We start from the raw sequence: 22,665 nt of genomic DNA, 5'->3' as shown, positions 1-22,665 counted from the left end.
TAATTAGTTCACACGATTTAGCCTGCTATTTTTTTCCTGCATGTCATGTGCGGGGCTCCGTACTAAACAAATGCATTGGTGATTTTTGATTTGAGAAGACAACGGACAACATGGACTTTTTCACTGGAGAAAGCTTATTATGGATTATGGAGTCATATTTTGACCAGGCGTAGCAGTTTAAAGTTAAAATGCCTTAATGACAGATTTGTTTCTTACAAACATGCAGCTTTTCTCTTCTCCAGATGTTAACTGATGAACTGGAGTGGTGTGGATTACTTGTGGATTATTGTTTTTATCAGCAGTTTGGACTCTCATTCTGATGGCACCCATTCACTGCAGAGGATCCACTGGTGAACAAGTGATGCAATGCTACATTTATCAAAATCTGATGAAGAAACAAACTCATCTACATCTTGGATGACCTGAGGGTGAGTACACTGTAAGCAAATGTTCTTTTTTAGAATTTTTTTTAATGATTTAGATGAGTTTCGGGTAATAATGGCTTAAATTATTAATTTTACCCCAACACCACTGTGGTATCAGGAAACATAAGAAGGTACAGCAGGCTCGCCCTCCGCAGAACAGAAGAGCTGGTTAATCTGCTGTATTGCTCTGTGTTGACTCGTAGGCGGCGCTGTTTCTTTGTTTTCTGTCCTCTAAGCGCACAGTGGGAGTGTCCGTCTCATTCAAGCGGTTTCCTTCTCCAACGCTGCTGTCATTTACAACCAGAAAAGACACAAAGGAAGATCACTGATGAAGGTGCCAAGCTTGGCGCACGCGAGAGCTGGACGTGTGCTGGTGTGCGTTTGTTCCGGGGCTCGTCTCTGATGTCTGGCGCAGGTGCATCATTCCCGCATTGATCAGCTGAGCCTCGACCATCAGCATCAGCATCAGGCGGTAAGACAACCAACTCTTCATATAAATCATTCATATCAATACAGCACTCCACATTGATGAACTTCGTGATACGTCTCAGAAAACTCTTTTATAAATCAGCCTGAATAAGTAAAGAAATCGATTTTCCTGCAGCCTAAATTGATTTTTTCTTTTGAATGGTGTCATATACTGCAGTTTTTTTTATAATCTTTGAAGGATTGGGGCTTTTTTATACACTATCTTTTGACATATTACAAGGTGATAGGAAGAAATAACGTAAGTGCAGTCCGTGTTTTATGAATCAGCTACCAGATACCTCTTTTCTGCTTCCTAGCAGGCGAAAGCCGGGAACATGGTGATCTTTACTGTCACAGACAGGCCTTACAGAAATGCTGTGCAAACTGTTGAACACCAGCACATTTTAGGAACTACTTCATATTCATTCTGTTTCGACTTGCCTTTATTAGCAAGGCAAAATCAATGAGTCACTTATAGTCGTGAAAATGTGAAAGTCTTTGCATTGCACTGCATACGCCCATGTGAACTGGAATTCATAAAACAATAGTTCCGATTCTTTGTTCTGATCGGATGAACCCGGTTCGTTAAATGCAGATCAGCGCACAATGTGAATGCACATTTTCTATGAATGCGCCTATTAAAGTGTTTTTGCAACCATAGACAGCCAATAGTTGATATATGACTTGGAAGAATTATTATTAATATTATATTTATTTATGTGTTACTATTCATGAATTAAATTATGCATTTAACATTGGGGTCTTATATCATATTAAGAATTATTTTATTTATTTATTTTTTTAGATTTTGTTTTTATTTTATGTAATCTGCTTTGCATATTACTTCTTTTACACATGGCAAATCACTAAAACACACATATGTGGGGTTATTGCTTCAATGGTGTTATAAGCATTGTTTTTTTAAAAACCACACATATCAGTTTTTTTTTTTTTTTACCAGAGCTATAGCCAATGATGTATAGAATATTTTCTAATTCCGTATTATTGATTTTACAGTGAACAAATTATTTTTTGATCACATCATTTTTAATCAAAATGCCATATCTTGATTTAACGCTGAAACTACAGACTTCTCTCTGAGCATTAACTCTGGGTTTGTAACAGAGAACTGCTACAATTACAAATAACTATGGGGAGGGTAATTATCGTTAGCAAAAACTAAAACTAATTTTTTTTTTAAATTGTTTCTTGAAACAAAATAAACATCAACGTAAAGAAAATAAAATATAAAATAATACACATTGTATTTCAGCTAGTTGCCAACATTACTTTTTTTTAGTTTAATATTTTTGTTTAGTTTAATTGGAAGTACTAAACTAATAAAAACTAAATAAACAAAAACAATATAAAATTATATAAGTTGATAATAAATTATAGAGAAAATGTATTTTAAAAAATAAAAATGACAATAGCACACATTAAAATGATTAAAACTTTACTACATTAAAGTGAAAATTGAAAATGTAAAAATGAATTCAAATAAAATAATAATGTTTGCATACATGCGAATATGATTTAAATTGCAGTCAGAGACAGGATGGTTTTATGCAGTGCAGATGAAGATATAGGCCAGGCCTGTCTGTGTGTGTTTTAGTTTGCAGAACAGAGAAAACTGAACTGTACAATATCAAAATCATGCTGTTGCTACCTGATCTTCTCCAAAGCTGTGCGCTCAGATTTCAGTGTGCATTCATATACATAATATGGTATTATATTGATATTTCAGATTGGCATCAGTGAGAATTTATGACAGAAATACTTGTGTTTTACCTGTTTTTCTAGGATTACTTTTTGAATAAACCTATCAAAAGCATAATTATTATGCAATTTTGCATTTAATAATTGAGATTTAATGATCTCACAGACTGTGGGAAGGTTTAAAGGGACTCTCTTATGAGAGTCAGATTAGACAGTAGAACCACATGATTAATAAATTAATGCAAAACTATTGATTGAGAACTTTTCTGTCATCAACATTTTACATTGCTACAGTATCAGTAAAAGTAGTAGTCTTGGATTAGTGAAAGAAACTTTCAATAAAAAGATGACTACAATTTTAAAGAGAGGTCTTAATTTGGTAATTTTTACCATCATAAAAATCATTGACCGCAACTGTCAATTTCTTTTGTGAAAGTAATTAACAAAGTGTAGCTCTTTAAGTATGCGTTCTTTTAAAACTTTCAAGACCCTCCAAAGGTCTGCAGTTTGAGAGAGCAAACAAAACAACATAAAACAACACAAATCAAAGGAAAACAACACAAAACACAGAAAAGCAAAACAAAACAACACAACAGAAAAGTAAAACAAAACAATATAAAACAACACAAATCAAAGGAAAACAAAACAACACAACACAAAACAAAACAAAACAAAACAAAACACAGAAAAGCAAAACAAAACAACACAACAGAAAAGTAAAACAAAACCATATAAAACAACACAAATCAAAGGAAAACAAAACAACACAACACAAAACAAAACAAAACACAGAAAAGCAAAATAAAACAACATAAAACTTAAAACATACACTTGACAAATGTTTAAACGACTGGTTTTGTTGGGTTGGTTGAGCAAAAATCAGTGCAACTATTTTTATTTTTCCAATCTAGCCAAAGATTTTGTTCTTCCGCTCATATATATATATGAAGTCACATCCTTCTATAAAATAAAAAAAATAATCAGCAGTACACAAATAAAGCAAAATAAATATATTTAAATAAATCTATATTTAAAAAAAAATGACAGAGAACTGGCATGTTGTATGGTATTTTGTGTGACATGACTCATCCAAAAATGATCCTGACTACATTAAATATGGTTCACTTGCATTCTGTTGAAATAGGAAGTTTTAATTAAAACTTTCTGGAACTAAGAAAAGGTTTAAAAAAAAAATGCTTTTAAAGACCACGACTCCTGGTCTGTCTTAATCTTCTGTACATCTAGTCAATCAGATAACAGTGGCTTCAGGCAAATTTGACGGCGGCTACATTTGCATTGCCTTTTCATTGTCCCTTTAAGTGGTTATTTGTCAGATTAGCAGATCAGATTGTAAAGTCACCATGTTTTCTGTAATCATCCCATTGGTCACAGTGTAGCAGGGGAGGCAGATATCATCTCTGCCCTGCGGCGTGACATGTGAGACATGCAGTCAGGAAAGAAGATCAGTCAGCAGATACTCACATCACAGCTGTGCAGAAAGAAAGGAAACCACCTTAGTGTTTAAATCTTCAAGAAACTTTAAGACACTACTGTCAGGATTCGCTAAAGAAAAGTTAGTGAAGCAAAGGCTTGGACAGTTATTTTTGCAGCTGATCTTATTACATGTGCATTTAAAAGAGTTTTTAATTTGCTCAATGTCAGTAGATCAAGCACAGATTCTTTCTTTCCAACATCAAATGGACTATTTTATTTAATTCCACAGTCGCCTTTGGTTTGCACACCAGAGAAATAAAGATAAGGGATATGGCATGATCAGCTCCTTGATGAAACTGCTTAGGGGTGAGCGATATGACCATCATAACAGTGATACACATCACCTAATAGTAATTCTGGCTGAAAAAAATGGGTTTGTCACTACACCAAAATATTTCTTCAGTCTTCTTCAGAACTATTACAGTTCTCAACATACTCACATAAAGCAATATATAGGCTACTATAGTGAATCTCATCTGGTTAATCCTTTATATTATTATAGATTAAAGATTATAGACTATATACCAGCTCTAAACTGCTAAATTGTGCCCTATAAAACATTAAAACCCTATAGACCTTATCGGCATTTTAACTTATTACAGTATTTTACTTAATAAAATGACATAGTCTTGGCTTCGCGTAAGTCTTCAAGAAACTATATCCTTTAAATGTTTGGGAGCGGCAAGAAGTCTCTTCTGCTCACCAGGGCTGTGTTTATTTGATCAAAAATAAAGTAAAAACAGTAATAGTGAAATATTATTCTAATTTAAAACAGCTGTTTTCTATGTGAATATATTGTAATATGTAATTTATTTCATGGTCAAAGCTGTATTTTCAGCATCATTGCTCCAGTCTTCAGTGTCACATGATCTTCAGAAATCATTATACTGTAATATGATCTGCTGCTCAAGAAACACATATGAATGTCATGCTGTGCTGCTTAATATTTTTGTGGATTGGTAAATATAAAGGTCAAAAGAACATTTTTTTTTTTTTTTGGTGAAAATTGTAAATATTTTTATTGTCACTTTTGATCAATTAAATGTGTCTTGCTTAATAAAAGTATAATTTTTTATTTTTAAATCTTATTGATCCCAAAGTTGGACTTAGACACGAGACAACAAATCAATGCAGTACAAAATATACCAAACAAAAAAATACACTCTGGCTATGAATAAAGTACAAAAAAAAAACACTCACCCTTGCTGTGAATGGAGGAGACAAAAACATTTCTTCAGAAAATGTAAACATTTATGACTATTTACTGAAACCTAGTCTTCATAATGTTTTAGTAAGTGGGCTGTTGCCTGCTTCATCACACTGCCTAGCTCTCTTCTTATCTCTTCTGTCATCTGAGTTTTATGAGTTACAGAATAGCTCATAGCTCTTTTTATGCTTTTCTTTTTGCCTACATCTGTACAAACGGAGCTCTGATATCTTGGACATCTTCAGCTTCAAGTTGCATGAAGTGCTGCATCTACGATTTGGATCTTGTTTGCACGAGCAGGCTTTAGTTGACAAATACCAACAGCTTGAATTAAATCCGCAGACAAATCCTGGTGGAACTTTAGTGAACCCAAGACCAGTTCGCAGATTAGTCCATGAATTAGGCTGAAAGCCACTCAGTTTGTACTTACTGGTTAGTAGAGTTAGTCACCCAAATATGACAATTCTGTCATTATTTACTCGCATTCCACGATGAAGCAAAATTCATGTGTTGGCTGTTTTCCATGATTTTTTTTTTCAAGTAGATAATTTAAAAGAATCTGTTTATATGAAAAAGTCAGCTTCATAAAGATTCGTTACATGTTCTCTTTTAGTGTTCAAGAAAATCTGAGAATGCAGGTTGATAGAATGACAAGCTTTTATAAGAACATCACAATCTAGTTCTTCGTCATATGATCCAGGAGCAAAACAAATGATCTTTATTTAGTGCTAAGCACAGAAATCTGGTCAAGCACCACTGAGTGAGTGATTGCACCATTGTTATTCAGGACAAAACAAGAGTGTATTCTAGGATTGTTTTAATACCAAGACTGTGAAATTGAATTTTCCCCTCAAACCATTGCATTTTGTGTTACAGCTCGCTGTTAAGCTGTGTGTTGGTAGTCAACACTGCAGGATGCTCAGGAACGTCCTAATCTAATCTAGCCTCCATATGTTTCTCTTTAAGAGATCCTCCCATGCTTAAGACCTTTCGTCTGTGCGATGGTCAGAAATTCCTTGCGTAATTATATCTTGGCACCTGTCCCTCAGTGTTTGTGGCATTGGAGCTTTAATTCAGTTTTGGCCTTTGCAGAAGAACCCAACATACTTTCGTTCATTAAGTTATCGAGCATCTCGCAGGAATTGAATTGGTGTAAATTATATTAAATAATGTGGAATATTCAGTGGTTGTTTTTCTTAGGCAAGCATCACTTATAGTTATGTAAGTATTAATCTTGCAACATGAAAGATGTGCTGTACCTAAACTTTTGCAAAACTCCAAAAACGTACATTTAATTCATTGCAGTTTCCAGGTGAAAAGTCTTGGTTTTCAAACTATTTAAATTTGAGGTTTATAGGGTGGAACACTATCAAAAGGGAGCAGTCAGTTTTACATTCTGAATTTAAGGAAACCATCATCAAAAAGCATCAGATCTTAGGCAAAATACTATTTGTTACTCATCAATTTTCTACATCCACTGTTGAATGTACCAAATTACAAAAATATATATAACAGCATTCTAAAATATTGCTGAATGAAATGAATGATGTTCATGATGTTCCAAACCTGTAAGACTTTGGTTAGACTTTAAACACAAATAAAGATATTTTTGATGAAATCCGAGAGATTTTTGTCCCTCCATTAAAAGTCCAGTTTTTCAGCAGCAGTGTAGGGGCACAAAGACGGTAAGTCGGCTTGTTGCCAAATTTTGTAAGATTTAGCATAAAAGCCGTTCTAAAAATGCCTGCTTTGAGATGCCAATAGAAGTAGCATATAAGCAAGTATAATACCGGAGTATCAGGGGCAGCTCAGCGTCTTTGACTCTCTGTAGATGAATCTGTCATGTCATTGTCAGTCAGCGTGCATCCTGTTTTCGGTGGCTGTGCACAAGAACGATCCACTTTCAAGCATGTGATGCATGTGTGTCCCGTGAGCTCATGACACATGGTTGGTTTCTCTAAGATGTTGTAAAATAAAGCTCATTCTGGGTTTGTGTATTCGGCCATTACATTTATCTGTAGGCTTCTGCATAGTTCCTCCATAGTTTTCAATAACCAGAAATATTAATAATTAAGTTAAAAAAATAGGTGCAAATACTAAAGCCATTGCTTGGTTTGTGGTGAGAGTTGTACAGAAGTGAAGTGAACCTGTGATAGAGATTTGGAACTGATACCCCAGTTTCAATCTGTCTCATGGACATGTCGGATCTCATGTACATTTGGCATAATGTCAATCACGAGCCAGTTATGATATTAGGATGCATTGCAATGTATTGAATTGCAACATATCATTTTGTTATATCCTATCATAAGGCAGTTACCAAGCTGTAGTGTGAAATTAGCTCATCGGAGTGTTTTATTTATTCAGACGTCTTAAATATTTTCTCAGGACATTGTTAGGTATAATTCCTAAAAATAAAAAAGCTACTTCCCTGATTGGCTTGGAGGGGATAATAGTTATAGAGAATGTAAGATATTTCTTCCCAAGCCAAAAATGGCAAATTGGGCCTAGGCAGACAGTGGATGCTTTATTAAGGAACTGGTCAATCGTCAATAGTATCTGGGTCATTGCCTTAAGGAGAGATGAGACATTGATGTTTCCTTTGCCAGCTGGCTGTAATGGAAGTATAAGGCAGGCTTTGTTACCACTTTCTTTGCAAAGTGAAATAAACCCTCTACCAGTGGTGCAGCCGTGCAAACATTTCGTGCCAGACTTGGTGACATTTGTGGTCAAACACAATCCTTTCATGCATGCTGCAAGGTGTAGCATTCTGCATCAGAAATCATCTCAAGTCACAGGGTTGCATTGAGCTGTCTAAAACAACATCCTCAGCTCTCAGTATAATAAAAACTAGGCTTTAAAGGGATATCTTCACCTCACCTATAGAATATGCACTATAAATATCACCACAAGGTCATGGGGGTAGATTTTACGGAATGCATGCATTGAATGCAACGTTAAATGCTTTGCCCAATGCATAAATGTCTTCATTAATTCATATTACATAATTGCATGAAAGCAATGGAATAATCATGGGATGGTGCAAATCTTAATGACTGTAAATCTCATGTGTCTGGGGGACTATGTGGTCCTGTGATCTGGATCACAAAAGGAGGACTTGTCTACTGGATATAGAGGAAAAGCATGATGTCATCAGTGGAGAGAAACATCTGTAAATATTTCAACAACATTAATATGAGGTCATACCTATGTCCTTGGTTAATTACGTATAAATAAGGGAGGCTTACAAAATGTGCAGATCTGTGGATGCCCAGGAACAGAGCTGAGGACCACGGATGGACTCGTCACATGACTGAGAATGTGTTTAAACACATCTGTATCCAGCGATCTCAGGATGCTTGGCCCAATGTGTTCCCAGCTCATCCATCCAGTCGTGTAACAAAATAAATGCAACAAAGCAGTGGTCTGCTCAGTCTGGTGAACAAACCAATTCAACAAGAGTCCATCATTTCTGAAGCGATAGACTCCTACCATTTACTTCATCATATGCAGTGGCCCAGTCCAGGTCTTGAAGGTTCAAGAAGAATTAAACTCCATTTCCATGTCTGTTGAGGTCATTTCATTGACTGACAAGATTCCTCCAAAATGCCTTGGACAACCTATGGTTTGGGGCAGGGGTGTCCAATCCGGAGCCAGATTCATTCTGACTATGCAAAATATTAATAAATGAAAAGAGTGCTGCTTTCTTGCCAGTTTTACCATCAGGTGGATTGAATCAAAGTCCCAAAGAAAAAGCTGAATTAAAAAAGGAGCCGCCTCTTTTATTGAGTAAGAGCAGGGAGTGAAGGAACAGGGCAGCTTTCTCCTTTGCCAAATAAGAAGAAATGATCCCTGAATGGAGTGAAAGTTAAGAAAAGAGACTGCTCAGTCTGCATTTGGCAGCATGAGTAAAAAGGGCTGAAGTGCGTGCAGATGGCCAGTGTGTTTTTGTGGGCCTGTATAATCAAACACTGTCCTGCCACAGAGTTTCCTGACTGTTCCCATGTAACAGAACATACACTGTCTTATTGAGGTAGCACTGCACACGTACTGTAACTTACTTAACAGAGAAGGCCTATGTCCAACTGTCCATAAACTGTCCTTCACAAATGTGAGTGTAATCAAGGTAGTTTGCTAAAATATATTTCCAATATATAATACAGGGAAGTTATTTGAAACATATTTGTCTCTGCATGTCTGTGTTGATGAATATGTCAGTTTGAGGAATATCTTTTCTTTGTTTGCGGACATGACGTAAATAACTAACAAATAACGAATGGCTGGAATTTCCCGCTAAAATCAAAGTTGAATTGGAATTATTTCAAGGAATCATTTCATAAGTTTTATTTGTATAATCCAATTTTACAGTTTATTTTACATTCCAATAGTTTTAATGCAATACACACACACAGACATATATAGGCCTAAATATGTGTGTATATAATTACAAAAAATCTAAATCATAAAATCATATTAATATTTTATAGTTATTTTGAATGAGTCAAAAATGGTGGGAATGTGTCTTAAATGAAAACTCCAGTGGAAAGAGATTCACTGCCTTTTAAACTTTGATTTTTAAGTTGGTTCCAGTTGTAAAAAAATATACCCAAGTGTGAACACCAAAATTTTTCCTAAATTGTTTAGCCCTAAAAGGATTTTGTGAAGGGTTTTTATTTTTATTTTTTTATGTTATTATTATTTTCTATGCAGATGCTCCTCTCTGCTATCATTCTAGAAAAAAAAATCCTATTAGAGCTTTTCAAGTCGTCTTTCAAGTGGCTACCGTGGCAACAAGTCCAATGATGGAGGAATTGAAAGCCAGTACTCAGCAACAAGCGAAACAATCGTCCCATGTCATACATTGGTTAATGAGTTTGGAAAAGGGCAGCTGGGGTTTCCCTTTCTGAAGAAAAAAAAAATTCATATTTCCACTTCTTCAGTCAGCCATTTTTGCTGAGTTGCATTTCCTCATGTTATGGATCCATCTAATGTCTAATGCCAATATTCCAGCACTGGTGAGTTCCAGGAATGTAATGGAGCACATGAAGACATGTCCTAATGCTCTTATGTGATACAGTGAACAGGATTATGGATTGTTGTGGGTTTCACTAGTTTTCTTGTAAGCCAGTGTAAGTTTGTGAGTGTTTCTCCACCCCGGCATTGCTTGCGTAAGCCACATTCAGTAGGAGCACGCCGGTTCAGTGGGAGGATGGTGCTTACATAAAAGCCTCCATAGCAGTGAGACGGAGGGGGCGGGGCTTAGACCTCAGGAGCGTGCATGAGCCCTGGCCGGGACGGGGCGGGAGGTAGTCAGTGATGCAGTGAATGAATGCCACTTGCCCACTGATCCGTAACTGAGTGAGGGACAAAGACCTCCTGGAGAGCGGAGCACAGCTCCTCAGCCCTGGGATAAACGCTGGGGCTGCAGCTGGCCTCTCCTCTCACTTCATCACTGCAGCCAGCTGAGGATGGTGAGTAAACTCTGTTTAAGATTGTGAATCAGTCGTTTCTTTGGTTTTTTGTTTTTTTGTTTTTTATTTTTTTTGTTGGGGGTTGTTGAGGTGGTTTGTTTTGTTTTTTAGTATAATTATTATGATGGGTGGTTGGTTGTGATGATGATGATGATAATGAGGTCTTGATGTATTTGCCTGAGTTATAAAATGCATTCACTTGCATTAATGCAAATAAGGGAAGGAGCATATGACCAGAATGTTAGATTGCCTGGTAGGAAAATCAGAGCAAGCTGTGTATACAAAAGTTTGAGATTGGAAAGATTTTTAAATTTCACAAAAAAATGACGAAGAATCAGCAAGTAACACATTCAATTAAACATGACGTTTTGAAGCTGAAAGACTAAAATAGTATTTTCTTGCAAAAATTACATCTTTATTTTATTTAAAACTTCAGAAAATAATTTTTACAGTGCATGTGGTATTGCCTATATTTGGAAAATCCTCCAGTAGACAAAAAAATTAATCTTATTTCCTCTTTTATTTTAAACTTGATGGCTGCACACCAAAAGATGGATAACCAGACTAACATCTGTGTAAAAACAGCTTTGTGTTATATCACGTAACACTTGAGTTCTGAACAAAAGATTGCAATTATAATAGATAGTTCTGATTGAATGAGCTGCCTTCACACCTGGTGTAAAAGAATACTGCAGTCCTATATAATCGCCGGTTATATTTACTGCAGTATGGTATGGCAAAATCTCTCCCGTGGGTGATTTCTGTCATTGTGTGGCATATACCCTGGGAACAGGGTCTTCCTCTGACCCCTCACACAGAGGCCTTTCTTGCTCTGACAGTCTCTTTCAATGCGCTCACCGCTAATGGAGTGTTTTCTGTGTGCATCCCATCCTGTCATTCAAAAAACTCCTTTTATTCCAACAGGAGGAATTGGAGATGGGTTGAGCTCACGCTGTGTTTTTCCTGCAGAATTTGTGTTTGTTTTAGCCCGTGTCTGTTTGATTCGAGGTAATCTACACCAAAAAGTTGACTAAATTAACTTGAGTCGCACATGTTCATTTTTTTAAATTGAATCATTTTCTTCGGAGACCAAAATCATGTTGCACTCAGGACTAATGTTGTGCCACATTTCTAACATTTCTCAGATTAAGTTCAGTCACAGCATGTGGTGGATATAGTTCAGTCTGAAATTATCTCACATCCTGTCAACTTTCAGATCTTTATTTGATGAATCCAGGATGAATAGATAGTGCGGAGCTGCTAGACACTCTCACATTAATAAAGGAATCAAAGCGTATTAAAATACACTGATAATTTTAGCAGAGGAAGACACTGCACAGAGACCAGCTCTGTTCCAAGCTTCATTTCCATAGACGTTTGAGCACTACGTGTCCTCAGCACAGGATGCACCAGCACGTGTCCACCACCTTGCCTGGATTCATATGAATAACACATTTACAGTCAGTCAGCCTAAAGCATGCATTTCCAGCATTTTGGTGTTTCGTCCAAATAATTCATTTGGCAGACATCCAGATGAAAACAATGCTGTCAGACATTAGTCATTGTGAAGCAGAGTGTCTGTTTGAGACTGTTGGTTTACCATTGGTTTTGCTGGAGGTAAAACTACTGTCATACAGACTAATATTAAAATAAAGGTTCCAAAAGTGTATTTTCACAGTGATGCCATTGAAAGACCATTTTTGGTTCCTCAAAGAACCTTTACTTTTTTTGTCTTTTTATTTAAAACTTGGTGAATGAAATATAAGATTATTCATAACCAAACTGCAAAAACAAGATGATTTGGATGAGTTGTATGTAAATTTCTAACCTCAGGCACACAGTCACTCGTTTAGAATTCATTAGCATTAGAACGAGGTTAAGAACAAATTCTTACACGGCTGTTGTGAATCTTGTAATTTTCAGTTTTGTTATTACCGCATTGCTGTGAGATCTTTTTCCCGTCTTACTTGCACAAGTCTTAGTTCTTCTGATTTTATGTCTTAGAAATAGAGCTCTTGTTCATGAATGGATTAGTGATAGACTTGAGCTTGTGAGTGCTGTGAGGCGGATTAATGACCGCAGACGTGGACTCTGGACTAGAATGACTCCAGCACAACAGAAAGGAGAGTTTACGACCCTACATGGCCCTCACTTCTCCAGGTGTTGAACAGTGAGCTGCCTGTTAGGACCGCTCTTAACATCAGCTGTAATACTTCATCAAGAACAAAGCACTTACTGTCTCACGGGACAATCTTTCCTTGATTCTCCAGAAGGTTTAATGTCAGGTTTTAATCAGGTTTATAGTGTGGCTACACTTTCGGCCAAACGAATGATGACAGATCTTCCAAACACTTCCAAATGTTTCATCCAAACATTAAAAGACGTCCGCATGTGTAAATGATCTGACAGCATCTTGTTGTGTCCCGCAGGTCTGAGTGTTTGCTAAGTGGACTGAGCCATACACAGGCTTCCCGTCTGGATCTCTGCCATCGCTCTCTTCCTGCTCTCCGTTCCCTGGATCCTCAGGCTGAAGAACTCCTCCATCATCTCAGATCGGACCTTTGAAACACGAGATTTGTGCCCCGTCCAGAGCCGCCAGAGCCCCTCAGGGCCCACGGGCAAAGCGGCACTTTAGGACAGACTTTCTGCGAGTCATGAGTGAATTCTGGTTGTGCTTCAACTGCTGTATCGCCGAGCAGCCGCAGCCGGTAAGATTATCATCACCTCCAGCCTCCAAACCACAGAAACCAGGAAGAAATCATGAATCACCTGCTCGTGCCTGTTCCTGTTCCCCTGATGGGTTCCCAGTTTCATTTTCTACATCTGTCTCTCTTTTAGACGTCTATTAGACTTCGGGTCCACTTATAATGTTAGTCAAGATTTCATCCACCATAAATGTTAGACCATTTTCAGTCCTCAGTCTTTAAGTACTTCTGAATGTATAAGTGCAGTATAAAAATAAGCATACTATATATTAACTGATATAGTATGATATATTGAAAATATGGAGCAAAAATCAGGAGCTCATCAAAAAAAAAAAACAAAAGAATCTATTGCAAATAGATGAAGTGCATCTCCAAAATAGTTTAAATACATAAATGTGTTATTATTTATATATATATATATATATATATATATATATTGCATATCTTTGCCTTAACTTTTGAGTAAAAATCTGCAATTTGGTGCAGATGCTGATATTTATATATAGCCAAAACGTTGTAAAAAACTTGTAATGTAAATCAAAGAGATCCTTTTAACAAGCAAGTTAAGTTGCTTCAGTCCAGTTAATGTTTATCCTCAAATATTAATTACAATATAAAAGCAATTATTATGTTTACTTGATAAAAAAAAATTAGTACTGATTTCACAGCAAAAAGACACGTGAAGCACAAGCTGAAGGTGGACGTTTGTTTGTACAATTAAACTAAAAGACCTTTTACTTGCTAAAAATGTATAAACTATCAATCAGACGACAGAAAGCATGAAGTAGATTGTGAACGATGGGTTTATCAGCAAAGGTTTGATCAGTTAGAGACCTTAGAAATTTGTGTATCAAATATGATACAGCAGGGTTAAAGGGAAGTACAATGTAACAACGTACAGTATGTACACATTAAGTATATTATATCAACATTGTCTGTATGGATGTGATGTGGCTAACAACTGTTAATAGTTTTGGGGTGAGCCGATTATGCTGTTTAATTTCAGTAGATATTGTGAGTAAACAGGGACGTTAGCTTTGTATTTTAAACATGATATGTCCTCTTTAAGAATAATCAGTCCCACACTGATCTGCACCTGCAGATCTCAGCTCAGCTGATGAGTGACAGTAATAGCTGAGTGTGTGTTCTTGTGCATCGTTGTAACAGCACATATTTTAGCACACACATCTGATTTATGCTCAACTACAAGCATGTGTGTTGGATGAGTCTGTTATCCTTGGCTGGAGTCTCCGCTCGACGTGGACGTGAATATTTTTTCCCTTTTTGCCCCAGCCATTTGTAATCATCACATATTCTGTGAGATGTCGGCTGTCACAACACATTATGTCAGAATTTGTCTCTGCTCTGTTAATAAAGCAGACGGGATTTATAATAACAAATACTTCAGCCCTTACAGGCATACCACAACTTCACATTACCAAAGAAGGGTTTACTGATAAGATGGGTGTGAGGAAATCTAGTTTCAGGCTGTCGGCCAGGATTAACCTGAGGACGGTTTGTATGCAGGGTTCACAAACGTTTTGGCATTTCAAATTATTAGATTAATTCATGACTAGTAATGGTTGTGTATAAAAATAAAAAATAAAAAGGTAATTGCAACTTTTTATCTCACAATTCGGACTTTTTTTTCTCAGAATAGCGTGATATACTCGCAATTTTTGAGTTAAAAAGTCAGAATTGCGAGTTTGTATCACACAATTATGAGAAAAAAAGTCAGAATTGCGAGTTTGTATCATGCAATTATGAGAAAAAATAGAAAATTTGTAATATTTAGTTTGTATCATGCAATTATGAGAAAAAAAGTCAGAATTGCGAGTTTGTATCATGCAATTATGAGAAAAAAGTCAGAATTGTTAGATAAAAAGTCGCAATAACCTTTTTTTTCATTTTTTTTTAATTGCTGAACATTCTTCAGCAATTAAAAAAAATGAAACACAAATGTTATGATTAAGTCATTTTTGCTTATTAGTATGGTTGAATTGGATCATCGAAGGTCAGCAGTAAAGACATTGGTTAATAAAATTAGATTAAATACATAAAGGATATGTGCTAATTGATATTCAGTTTTTGTTGTTTTGTATGTTTTTATGTTTTTCTGAGTTTTTTGTTTTTTTATTGGTTTAGAGGATTTGATTTTTGTGCAAGTGAGATGAATGCATGTTGACTTTAGTCTCTAGATCTACAGAGAGCATCATATTCACACAGCACACCTCTGCACTCCTGATTTCTCTCAACATGAGGACAGGAGAGCTGTCAGTCAATACACAGGAAAACAGGTCTCACTTATTTGAAAACGTAACTCAGATATTTTCTTGTACATTAAAAAGTGATGCAATACTTTACTAGTTACTTGAAAAAGTCATCTGATTGCATAGTTCACATCACTTGTAATGCGTTACCCCCAACACTGTTGCTCAATAATCAAATGGTTGCCCAGATCTCAGCTCAGGATGATCTCTAATGATGTTGTGTGAAACACGCAGATTTCACGGCAGTGAAAAATAACAGAATGTCTCTCAAAAATGATTTAACGATATATTCATTGGTGTGCATATCAACACCAGACTTTATTAAGGATTCAAGCCAATGCTAGTGAAACACTAGCTGGTGTTGAAGAATGTGTGGATGTTGTTATTCAAAGGCGTTTATATTGTTGCACGAAAGGCTGACCTGCATGAAATGGAGTGAGGAGGGACATTTCATTAAATGAAAGTCAGTAAGGATCTTCTGAAGAACATGTAGCTGAGGAGTTGATATGTTGAACTGAGTCTGGTTTGACTGAAGTTCTGTAAGTGGAGAGATTTGCCACCTTTGGCCTTTTAAAGCTAAAGCACGCAAGGAATTTCTGGGATTTGTGTTGTTATTATTACAGGCGCTTATGAAGTGTGGCCCACTGGTGAATGAAATGTGCGCCTACACTGTCCACTGTAACTTCAGCTTAAACATTTCAGATGCTGCCTTGAATGAAGTATAATCAAACTGGCTATACTTATTCTACCTCAAAGACATTTGTATGTTTTTACATGTGGTTTAAGTTTGTAAATCTTAACAGCATGTCCTGAATATGATCTGACATACCACTTTGATATATTTATCTGATGTAATGACAGTTCTGCATTTTTTGAGTTTGACTTCATTTTCAAAATACTTGATGGAGCCACTCTAGGTAGTTTTGTGAGTATAATAGAGTTTGTTTCAGTGTTCACTTTACATAAATGAATAATAACATTAGTGCAGATGTTTTCTGCTGAACTTGAGAAGTTGCAATAAGGGCGGCTGATCTTAAATTGGTGTGTAATTTAAGAAGATGGGTGCTTGTTAAATTAGGTCACATCTTCCCTGAAGCAGAGAGCTGTCATCTGTCCTGTGATGATGAGTGCTGAGACCTTCATCCACCGTGAGGAAAGAGGATCTATAAACACTCAAACAGCACTCCTCAGTATTAGGAAGTATTGCACTGTTTAATGTCTGGCAGTCATCGACTTCTAGTCTGTTTAGTGAATGAGCCACAGCCAAGCAAGGATTCCCTCTTAACATTGTATTGACTAAGAGGTGTTTACACATATAACATTTTATTCCAAGATTTAATCACTTTATATGATGTTAAAAAGTGCTTGTTTGATGCTTTTGGTGGAATGACCTTTCATTGGAGGCTCAGAAATCTCATAGGCACCTTTATTTGCATTTCAATGAAGAATAAAAGTCATGGAACGACATGAGTGTGAGTAAATGATACCGATTTTTATTTTAGTGTAAACTAACCACTTTAATGTAAAGCTATAAAGGGCAGAGGAAAACTGAATAGCTGTTGACCTTTCTTTAGGTATGTATTCAGCTGTGTCTGTTTCTTATTCTGCAGAAGAGGCGGAGACGTATAGATCGGAGTATGATCGGCGAGCCAACCAATTTTGTCCACACGGCCCACGTAGGCTCTGGAGATATCTTCAGTGGCATGAACTCTGTGAGTACAGCTAACGTTCGATCCAGAATCACAGAATCATTCACAAGCGGCCAGTGATGAGTGAGTTGTTGTACGCTCATTATTGCAGTGCATGAGAGGATTATATGAGTGTACTTGATAGTGTCCGTTATAGTTTCAGACACCACTACAGATGAGCCCTAGTGCACTAAATAAGGGTGTAGGGATTGATTTCAGACTCAGCCCCAGAGATGGTGTGCATGATGATGTAGTCTGAGCCAGTTTTGTATTTTTTGATCCTATGAACTGTGTCCAGGAGAACTCAATTCAGAACCAAATGCAGTCGAAAGGAGGCTATGGAGGAGAGGCCATGTCTGTTAACGTACAGATGCAGCTGGTGGATACAAAAGCAGGATAATAGGTGTTGTTGGAAGGGGTGAGTAAACCGCTCTTTGCTTTGGACTGTTTGTGGGCTGCAATAGCATCATCATATCTGCTGTGATGTTAAGCTGCAGATAACTGTGGCTTGGTGTGGTTTAGTGCTTAAAGATCTGAACTGATGTCTTTGTGTTTTTTGAATGGGTTCTCGGTTAAATGTCTGAAATAAAGTCTGTAGTTAAAGCAACACTATGTAAAGTTTGGCGCTATAGCGGTTAATAAACAGAGCTGCACACATCCCGCGGAAGAACATTCTAACCGGAGCTACTTCTCTACGTTTATATCTATGGTGATTCACGCAGATGTGTGTTACTCCGCAGCGGTGACGACCCGAACAGGCCACAATAGTCCAAAAATAATCACTTATTATACATGTACCGTTGTGATTTTGGGATAAGACATAAAGTCGGTTTGGTAGATGAATTTATGACGTACTCGCTCATTATATACATTTTGCAAATTTTTAACACAGAAAAGGTTACAGTGTTGGTTTAAAACAAGCTCGAGATATTTTCATGTTATATAAAAGAAGCAATGTTTAACTATATCATAAAAACAAAGAGAAAACTACTTTTTTATCCTGTTTCTCTGTCTACTGAACAAAATGGCAGCAATTATATTACATTAAATTTGTATATCGTCACTGCAACAAAAAAAATTGTAGTTAGTAACATAATCCATTACATTGCACATTTTGGGTTATACTTTAAAAAAAAAAAAATAATAATAATAAAGTTTGACCTAACTCATTTATAACATTGATTTAAAAATACAAAGAAAAATAAAATATTTTCCATTCTTTGTTATTAATAACCTGAAGTGCATTAAGTCAGGTTTTCCAAACTGAAGGAAGTGCAGGGGGCTCGTGACTCAGAGAGCACAGATAGCGCCCCCTGCAGGTGCGGAAGAACATCAGCACCAAACAGCATTAAAAACTTACAGGGCGTGGCACCATACAGTTTTTAAAGGTGGTTGCTAACAAGTGGGACTACAGAGTTAATCGTCATCATACCGAACAGGAAAACTCAAACTTTCCCACGTGTGGACTTGAATAAATATTGAAAGAGTTAGAAGCCACAGCAGCGTCAGCCTCTTTGGGATGAAGCTAATCTGTGTGATGTCTTCTGCAGGGTCCCATGATGTGCTGGTTCTGCTCACCGGTTCCCTTCCAGCAGCTTTTCACCTCATTCTTACCCAGCAAACACATGGACAGTTGTGCACTCCGTGGTAGAGAGGCTACTGGACAGCAGGATCCCACAGCGCTTCAGTGTTGTGTCCGTCACTGCTCGCGCCGCATGCCCCTCAGCCTGGAAGTGCAAAGAGTGTCCCTGCTTTCTTCTGTGGTGTGCTGTAAACTCTTGCTTTTTCATCACGCACATGTGTGGGTCTGGAACCAGTACGAACAGTTGTTTTGGGTTGGTTCTCTTTAGTTTGCTCATTTATTTTTGATTCCGTGATCAGCACAGAGCCGACAACAATGTTTGTATGAGAAAGTGGCTGCTTGCGGTCATGCGGTGCCAAACTGCTCAGTGCAATGCAAAGACAAGAAGTACTTCGATTGTTACTTTGCTGTTTACAGTGTTCCAGTTTGTTTTCATTGCAATGATTTTAAAGATTAGTATAATCACTGATGTTGAAAGGCAGAATTGCTGTCTGCTGTGTCAATGTATGTCTGTAACTTGATGTAAAGCAACTAAAGCTATAGATAGTGTACAGATCAAATGTATAAACACAGTTTTTATTAGTTCTAGTGCTCTTTATCGATGTAGCTACAATTACAGGGGCATTTCAGTAAATAAGGTAATGAGTAAATTTACTCAGGTAACATGGCCTCAAAATAGCGCCACCTATCGGCCATAACGTCCAGTTTGAAGATGACTGGACTCATAGATCGTAATAAAACTTTAAGATGCACAATAAGAGTGTGTTTCTGTACGGAGCCCTTAAGAAGACATAGTGATGGAAAACATGAGATTCCTTTATTTTCTGGTGATGGAAATAATATGAGATTGAAGGGAAAACAAACTTTTTTGCGGGGGAGTGCAATACTTTTGCAAGCAAATGTACATTTTATTAGATGAATGCAAGAGTATTGATATTTCTTTTTTACATCACCATGTTCTTTAAATGGCTCCATAGTAAAAGACGCAATAGCAGCTGAAATGTATTGCTTGCTTGTAGAGGTCGTCCACTTGATCCAACCAAAATATTATGGAAATATTAAATGGTACCTTATTTACTGAAAGGCCTTCCCGTTATAAAGTCACAGACTGGTTTCTGGGATCATTCCACTCTCTCTTGCCTCGTTTCATTCAAGTGTTGTTCTAGAACATATATTTTTCTTTTTGATAGAGGTATATTCTCTCAAATATGTGGTGATGAATCTCATGAAACCTGTCAAGAACAAGTCCTGATTAAATGTAAGGCCCAAAAACGAAGAGGACCCCCGCCCCCCAACACACAATGTTTCACATTTATTTAAAAAGTCAATTTTTAGGACCATTAATATTAATGCATTGTGTTATGTTCATAATTCAATAACCTCCACACCCTTCACTTCTCATTACCATACCCCCCCCCCCCCCAAAAAAAAAAAAAAAAAACAAAACTCATTACCATACAAAAAAAAAAATAATAATAAAAGATAATAATGAAAATAATGATACAGTGCAAATATATATATATATATATATATTCTTTGAATGTTTGTGTGGAAAGTGTACTTGGACCTGGACATGTTTTTGTGAGATTCATCTTGTGACTGTCTTCAAGATCAAGCAGGCCGTTTAATTCGATTTTCAGATAATTTCAGCCAATCAGCTCAGCCGGCTGTGGGTTATTATACAGTGAACTCTTCTATTCTTCACTCAGGTCAAGATAAAAACAGCTAGAGTCTCCTGAAACCTCATTAAATCCAGTTTTGCCAATGCTGTGACAAAAGCTAACTTTTAAATGTTATAGGACAAGCATGTAATTATTTTACAGTATAGTCACGCAGTTAAAAACTGTATATTTGGGTAAATTAGTTCCCTTCATTTCTGACCCAGTGTCGTGAGGTTTATGAATTTTCATTAAGGGTAAGATCCTTTTAGCTGTTTGGTATTGTGTGCTATTTTAATAAGGCCTGCTGTGTGTCATTGTGAATATTTGCCAAATGAAAATGTAGAATCTTTAAATACTGGCTTTGAGAAAGTCAAAAGATGACTTGTGTTTGATATAAATGCAAGTATAATTCCCATGTAGGTTTTAACATGGCATGCTAAGTGTGTCTGTGCATCAGTCCCTGTTAACGTGTCTTTTCTCAAGTGCTTTATGTTTGTATATACTGTATCTACACTCTGTCTGCCACGATACTCCCTTAAATTATTTGCCCTGTTTTGCTACTGTGTGTTTTGTTCTTTGTTTGGCTGCACGTCCGTCTTTGGGTGACCAAGGGTCAGAGAGCTCTGCCAGTCCATTTTCAGTGTGGATGGTGCGATTATGGATGGAGAAATAAAACCAGAAGCAAATGTGACATGCATCACATGACCAAATGTCTGCTGCAACTCTGTCTTAAATTTGCCGTAATTCTGCTCGATTTTAAACTGAATCAGGTCTTTCCATACCTTCACAATACAGAGGTTTCTCTGGTGTGTAACCCTGAGCCATCAGCCATTTTCTCATTTAAAGGGACAGTTCACCCAAAAATAAAAATTTCTGTCATTTACTCACCCTTAAGTTGTTCCTAAACTCTATGAGTTTCGTTCTTTTGTGGAATTATTGGAATTGCTATTAGGATTTTTACTGTTAACATTATAATAGAAATTCCACATATATGGAGAGTGCATATCTAAGTCTTTGATAATAATTTATATATTAAATAGCCTAATAAATCAGTACTAGATGAGGTCAAATAAACCATGTGTACGAGTCCACATTCTACTGATTTGTGCTTATTGGTGAAAGTGCAAAACCCTGAGATGTAAAAATAAATTTCTCAAATGACAACAATCACTGAGAATATAATTATGAGCAATAATAATATTTTTTTTTAGCAGTTTAACCATTATACAGCATAAAATATGTTTTTCATTGATTAAATCTAGACTACAATGCTCAGACATTTAGTCGACTGAAACTTGATTAAACAAAATCAGGACGAAGTTGACTAAATATGATAATAATAACTAAAAAGTACATTTGACACAGAACTAAGACTAAGATTAAGACTGAATTAAAAATGGCTGACAGAATTAACACTAGAATGAAACAACGTGAGGGTGAGTAAATGATGAGCGCATTTTCATTTTTGGGTGATCTGTCCCTTTAAGGCCTTGTTCCTGAAAGACAAGTACAAGGACTGTCTAATGTGAACTAAATTTCTCATGTTAATCGTTGCTACAGATATTGGCTTTGAATGAGGCTAATATCGTGCACTGGACAGAAACTGACAGAAATCAGATGAAGAAGATGAGAAGTCCATCTACTTACAGACTGGTGGTTTTTATTTGAATGCAATATTATTTAACGTGTGGTCAACCAGCATGCAATACATGACAATAAACCTCTGCCTTTGCTTTATTATGGATGGATTTCAGCATCAGGGAAACAAGCTGAGCTTCAGATTATTTGGTATTTTGCATTGTGTCAGCTGGTTGATTACCCATGTGTTCTGTTGAAATAAATATTTTTTACATGCATTATTACGTGAATAAATTTGTACTAATTTTTACAAAATATTTGAGAAATGTAATCAGGTGTAAAATAAAATGAATGCATTTAATATGGACAAAAGTGAGGGGAAAAAAGAGAAGAAGAA

The 22,665-nt window shown here is 36.5% G+C and overlaps 1 protein-coding gene across 2 annotated transcripts; it reads left to right on the top strand.

The window, feature by feature from the left end:
• The first annotated feature begins 635 nt into the window (after nt 1-635).
• On the top strand, nt 636-20,439 carry LOC109107140 (CDC42 small effector protein 2-like). Of its 2 annotated transcripts, none has more exons than XM_019120410.2 (5): nt 636-897; nt 13,214-13,492; nt 17,370-17,471; nt 17,746-17,865; nt 18,998-20,439. In XM_019120410.2, exons 2-4 carry the CDS (start codon nt 13,439-13,441, stop codon nt 17,845-17,847), a joined length of 258 nt encoding a protein of 85 aa, XP_018975955.1. In that variant the 5' UTR covers nt 636-897; nt 13,214-13,438; the 3' UTR covers nt 17,848-17,865; nt 18,998-20,439. The 2 variants fall into 2 exon arrangements, with proteins under 2 accessions (XP_018975955.1, XP_018975956.1); XM_019120411.2 differs by lacking the exon at nt 636-897 and adding an exon at nt 10,640-10,784.
• The last annotated feature ends 2,226 nt before the right edge of the window (nt 20,440-22,665 follow it).

Source organism: Cyprinus carpio, chromosome A10 (assembly GCF_018340385.1).
Source record: "Cyprinus carpio isolate SPL01 chromosome A10, ASM1834038v1, whole genome shotgun sequence".
NCBI classification, from domain to species: Eukaryota; Metazoa; Chordata; class Actinopteri; order Cypriniformes; family Cyprinidae; genus Cyprinus; species Cyprinus carpio.
The sequence above is the reverse complement of the archived record's forward strand: the minus strand, read 5'-3'. Positions and strand labels throughout refer to the sequence as shown.

Bases quoted from the DNA above. Each gene is read 5' to 3' on its own strand.
- LOC109107140 (XM_019120410.2), top strand. From the start codon at position 13,439: ATGAGTGAATTCTGGTTGTGCTTCAACTGCTGTATCGCCGAGCAGCCG. The intron at 13,493-17,369 runs GTAAGATTATCA...CTTATTCTGCAG, and splicing joins TCGCCGAGCAGCCGCAGCCG to AAGAGGCGGAGACGTATAGA. The intron at 17,472-17,745 runs GTGAGTACAGCT...AACTGTGTCCAG, and splicing joins TCTTCAGTGGCATGAACTCT to GAGAACTCAATTCAGAACCA.